The sequence below is a fragment of the Thermobia domestica genome, chromosome 16 (genome assembly GCF_964235325.1).
Source record: "Thermobia domestica chromosome 16, izTheDome1.hap1.1, whole genome shotgun sequence".
Classification (NCBI taxonomy): Eukaryota; Metazoa; Arthropoda; class Insecta; order Zygentoma; family Lepismatidae; genus Thermobia; species Thermobia domestica.
The window spans coordinates 35,064,531-35,070,530 of NC_137469.1; the positions used below are offsets into that span (position 1 = coordinate 35,064,531).

Genomic DNA, 6,000 nt, shown 5'->3' on the forward strand with positions numbered 1-6,000 from the left:
TCCTTATCAAATATTTACAAGTGATATTTAGAATATATAGTATATCAGATTTCGGAAGTTCAACATGTATAAAGTTCTTGAAATGGTAGTTACAGAACCAATTTCAGTCCTGTAAATAGTAATAGAATAATTATAATAGTAAAGAGAAAGTAAACGAGTATTTGTACAAAGTTAATGAAGAAATTAGAGGTACGGTCACAGATCTCAAATAAGAATGAGATAGTGAATGCTTGGAAACTTCAATTAAAGATTAGATGAAAAGACAAAAAAATGGGAAAAATTCACGTATTACGGAAAAGAATATAGCCATAGAAAAGCATGTGTTGGACTGGGATCTTCAAGGGAGATTGTAGAGAAAGATTACCATGATTTTAATCTGTAATTTAATTTAATACCGAAAGATCCACTGTATCATTATATAATGTACAAAAATAACATTAATAAAAGAATAAAATGAAAAGTTATTATACATTAAGTACTTCGAAATAGAATACGTTGTTCTTAGATAATATTTTACCCAATTATTCTAAAATATATAGTACATTCAATATGCATCGTGTCCAGAAAGTCCTGCTACTGTTACAATGATCCATAGCGCGTAAACGATATGAGGTAGAGACATATGCTATATGTTCTACGTCTCTCAAAGTTTTATGTACGTTTTATGTTCAGCGAAAATTTCACCGGAAGAATGGAAGAGATCGCTTATTAAAAGCATCCATAATAGATGGGGCGCAAAATTTTAGAGACAGGAAACTTAATAGACATGCCACGGAGTGGATGACCAGGTGTGGAGCAAGCAGTTGTGGACACCGTGCAAGTTGCATTTCAACGCAACCCGCAGAAATCGTTCCGTTGTGCGTCATGGAAATTGCATATACCGAAATCAATCATTCATAAGGTCCTCAATAAGCAGTACATCTTCATACCTCAAAATGTAACTTCCGCAGGCTTTGGAGCTAAAGAACTTCCTCAGCGTGCTGTATTTGCTGCTCCCATGCTTTAATCAATCGAACACGACAATTAGTACCTGCAGAGGGTGATGTTCTCCGATGAAGCCATGTTCTTTGTGTGTGGACATTAACCACCACAACGTTCAGATATGAAGTTTTGAACATCCACACTTCATTTTGTGAACATGTTCGTGCTAGCCCAAAACTTAACATTCAGTGCACCCTTATGCATGATAGAGTAATTGGTCAATTTTTTTCTTTGCTGAAAACATGGTTACAGGGGCGGCTTACTACGACATGCTTCATGAGTACCTACTCCCTCAGGTGATGGAACTGCGATCTAACACGATTGAGCACCTCCTCATTGGTCTCCAGATGTTAGGAACCTTTTCTGTCGCCGTTTCCCTGGGAGAAAGATTGGCTGTGATGGACCAATCGCCTGGCCTCCGCGCCCCTGTTATCACCCGTTTGGATTTTTTTTTTCTTTCTTGGAGAGTATGTCAAGGATTGTGTCTACGAAATATGTGTTCCAGATCTTACCGCACTTCGTACACGGATTGCTGCGGTTCTCGAAAATGTTGATGCTGCTATGCTGCAACGTGTATGGATGGAACTCTTAATATCGTCAGGACATCATGATGGCAACTAAAGGGACAAATGTAGGAATGTTGTAATTGGCAATAAAACTTCGAGAGATGTAGAACACGTTGCAAGAAAACGCATAATTCTATTTCATCTAGTTAACAAACTGTGTTTCATTGTACGAAAGGAGAACTTTGTGGACATCCTGTATATATACAGGGTGTTCACATGGTCCTGCTCCCTATAGTCCTATATACGGTAGGTAGACCATTTATTTTGATTTGCTCTTGTAACTTTTAAAGCAATGGACTAAAAACACTGAAATTTTTAACCCGTCCGTCTCACTTGTGTTATTATTGTAGTAGGACCCTCCAAAATTTCATTGTTTTTCGATGTTTTGTGATACTGTAGTGTCCTTAGTTTGCAACACTGTAAGAAGTGTAGTATTACATGTTTACGTTGAACGTATAGATTTGACTTTTTTTTCAGTCGTGTTTAGATAAGTTTCGTATCTAATCATGTAAGTTTTCAGTAGTCATAAAGATCATAATGCCGTTTGCAGCAATTTGATATTTCAAACTATCGAACAGATACGGGAAACATAAGTAGATTTTTTTTTTTTTTTTGGCGTAAAATGTTGTGTTTATGTCGTAACTGTAACTACATGCAATTGCATGCAAAATGTGACATGACTATGACACTCTTACTATTATGATTATTATTATTTAATGCTTTTTAACACATATTAATAACTACCTCTTGAATTAGGGAGTGTTTGAAGTGGATAAAGAGGAAGGACTGACGTTGGTAGAAATTGCAGACGACGTCGCTGTGGAGGATATAATCTCTGAGACAGGCTGTGAGTTCCGCGTCTCTGACGACTTGAAACACATGAAGCAAATCAAAGACCAATGAAGAAATGGACAGAAAACAAATAATGGTAAGTTTATAAAGAAATATAATTCCTAGAAAAATGTGAGTAAAGGGCTAATACTCACTGCAGAAAACAAACCACTCCCCTAGAAAGTACTTTCGGAGAACATTATCTCCATCTTCAGCCTAGTCACAACCCGAAAAGGATTTAAAACATGAGAAGGAATGTGGATGAGTAAAAATGGTTAAAAAGGATTTAAAATATGCGAAGGGTAAATTTTCTTGCCGGACATAAATATATATTAATTGTAACTCACTTGTCACTGTTGTTCACTGTTATTTTATTACCTTCCAGTTGGGATTGGGAGAGTAAAATGTGAACGCCAGCAAAATCGCCGGATAAAATAATTTTGCTCCGTTAACAAAATATGTATAAAATATTAAAATTCTGTAGAGAAGAAAGACCCTACACCGTACCCTTATTAATGTTAATGCTTTTTAAAAGAAAATATTCTTTAATGTTTAAAATTATTTTTTCATACAGAATGAGCCGCCATCTGGATGATTTAGTGTTTGATCGCCTGTTCAAAAGTTTTAGATATTTAACGCTAAATTAATTAAAGCATGTACACGACTGCTGTCACAGAACTTTATTAGGTTCAATTTATCCTGCTTACTTTCTTGAAAAACTTCCGCACATGCAAGAAATTTGACAGAAAAATAGTACATGTGATAACACTGTCATGTGTCAAACGTCACTTTGCAAGTCACGAAATTAGTTCGTAATCTTGTCGTGTGTAGAAATATATCAAACGCGTAATAAGTTACTTATTTTCAAATGAGGTTCAGATTTAACGTCACTATACTAGTAGCAGAGTGTGACCCACCAAGGGTACAGTATTACACCTTGGTGATTGTTTAGTCTTTGCATGAAAAATAAATAAATAAATAAAAATAAATAAATAAATACACTCCTCTCAAACAGGTCTATGTGTTGGTAAGGTTCCACTTTTTCATGGCCTCAGTACTAAGAGTAGGTGGTGTGGTCAGCACAGCACCACGCTCCAGTGGCTTTTGTTCCCCGGATTTCCCTAGTTTTGACAAGTGAACCTCTGTGGGGGTTGGACCAGGTTAGAATGGGAAAATAAATTCCGCCCCTGCAGGAAATCAAACCCAAGCTGTCCAGTTGGTAGGTAGACACCTTACCGATTACGGTACTACAGCTTTAATCTACATATATCTGTTGCACTTGGTGCTTACTGTTTAAAGGTAAAACATAGCTAAATAATAATACAAAAGACTGTTGTGTTTGTATGGACCGATTTTGAAGTTGCTCACCTTAGGAAAAGACTTGCCGCCGCCACCGATTGTCTTCTATTGGAACCCCAGTACTTTGAACATGGAAGTTTCCATTTCAATAAACTCTGTCAAAACATGGACAACAGAATTCGGTCTCTCACTCCTTCGTACAAATTTTCCAGATATCAACGAGAGTGCGTGGACGCTAATGTTGGAAACGTCTTTTTAACAGGCCAAAGCCACATTGGACTGGCATGAGAGATATTCATAGGAATGTCTTGAAATAGAATGACACGAATTCCTAATTCCCGTTCCATTTCCTGATACAAACGCAGAGATGTAGTATGCCTTGAAGTCTTTACGTATGAATTCTCACTTGATTGGTATCCGTTAATTCTGGAATGTCGATCCGAAAGATAGGTTTTCTAGTAAATTCCTGAAAGTTTCTTGCATTCACTTTCACGTTTTTATCATCGTTGCATATGAGCAACTTCCCCGCATACTGAATACCGTCAACAACCATAAACGGACAGGGGAAACTTTTTCCGGCCGTGGTGAACAAAGTTTCAGCGGCCTTTGGTGTCGCTGTCATATGTCCAAGTCCGAATGTAAGCGCCAGCAGTGGGACGAATGTATATTTCATTCATTGTAAAGACTGTTTGCCATTTGGACTGTGCCAGGTGCTTTTCATTTAGTTTTCTGTAGTTCGTTTTGCGTTCTACACAGGACCAGGTGGTGTAAGCGGCCTTACGGACGCAATTCAGCTGCAGTCGCTTGCAAATAACCATGTACACAGTTGAAGGTGCTAAATTGAATCAATAGCACGCCAATAGTAGATTCCCTGATGTACAGGTGCCAGTTTCCTTGAAGCCCTCTTCTAGGTCCTTTTCGTAAATGACTGTTTCGCGTTCACCACGGTCTCCTGGTTTGTATAACTGGCCACAATAACTTCCTCAAAAATTACCCCAAGTGTGAACCCATTCTTCCGATACTGTTTTCACCATGCCAATGTAGGGAAAATGGATATGAAAAAGTGCCATGACGTACCCTTCCCAATAAAGTTTAATTTAGGCGCCATTTGATGACACTCACCCACCTACAACTTCAGACACTACTGTTCTCCCAAGATGGCAGCGGCTAGCCTAATTCGATCCGATATAAACAAAACAACCGTCTGTGTAATTAGATAATATGTATAAGGATGTTGTTATATATATGTTTTAGCATGTATTCTAAGCGAGCAACTTTTGTGATAATCACTAAAACAGAAACCTGCACTCTGCAAAACATATTTTATTTATTTATGTATTTATTTTTACAGTCACTTTGAGAAATGGCCATGAATTTTGTGTACAGTGTGAATAACCCCAAAGGATCATGTTGAAGAGAACCCGCTATTTTGAGTATGTGAATATATATTACAAGAAAAAATCATGTGAGAAATGACAAAGACTGATGTAATGATACTACGAGATTTAACTTAACCTTTTTTTATAATAAAAGATCTTTTATATAGAAAAGACGTATTGTAAAAAGGTTACGTACCTTTGAATGAAGATTACATAATGATTTGTATAAAAATATAAAATTTTTATAACTTCTGTTGGTGTATATACTATAGAACTAATATTATTCTGATTTCTTATTTTGTGCCTGAACCCTATTTTTTTGTATGAATCTTTTTTTAAATTATTTTTAGTTGCAATGAAGATTGTGTATAGATTCTGCTGTATGAAAGCGATTCTTTGTATTATAGTAAAATAAAAGTCTAACTATGTTGAGAAAATAGTTACAAATACTTATATCTGATTACAAGTGTTTTTAAAGGTAAGGAAATGATTGCGAGGTAAAGAGGATTAATGCACCATAACTCTAAGTGGGAGACACAAATAAAATCTCTTGTAGGGGCGCGGTGGCTCAGTGGTAGAGCGTTCACCTCCGGTGCTTGGGGTCCCTGGTTCGATCCCAGCTCGCGCCGTGTGGACTTTGTGGTGAACAAACACCGTGCTCGTGGGTTTTCTCGGGGTTCTCCCGTTTCCTCCCACTTTCTTCATTTCACTCATTTCTCATTATCACCGTCTCCTTTAGCCTAATCGGCATAACCGTGGGACGTTAAACTTAAAGATTTTTTACAAATAAAATCTCGATCCAGTCGTGCATTCTTTTGACTGTTTGTACGAGAGAAGCCAGAAAGTTCTTACCCTCATCATGATAGAGATGTACTGATAATTTAAAAATTTGCACAGTGATAGGTTGCCCTAATATGAGTACGAATTTATGTCTTTACATATCC

General features: G+C 37.0%; 1 protein-coding gene across 1 annotated transcript in view; it reads left to right on the forward strand.

The window, feature by feature from the left end:
* The window catches only part of SCOT (Succinyl-CoA:3-ketoacid CoA transferase), a 29,398-nt gene extending 23,903 nt beyond the window's left edge, over positions 1-5,495 (forward strand). Inside the window, exons 10-11 of the mRNA XM_081742291.1 lie at positions 2,304-2,475; positions 5,029-5,495. Coding sequence (XP_081598417.1) covers positions 2,304-2,450 — 147 coding nt within the window. The 3' untranslated portion in view covers positions 2,451-2,475; positions 5,029-5,495. The remainder of the gene's footprint in view (positions 1-2,303; positions 2,476-5,028) is intronic.
* The last annotated feature ends 505 nt before the right edge of the window (positions 5,496-6,000 follow it).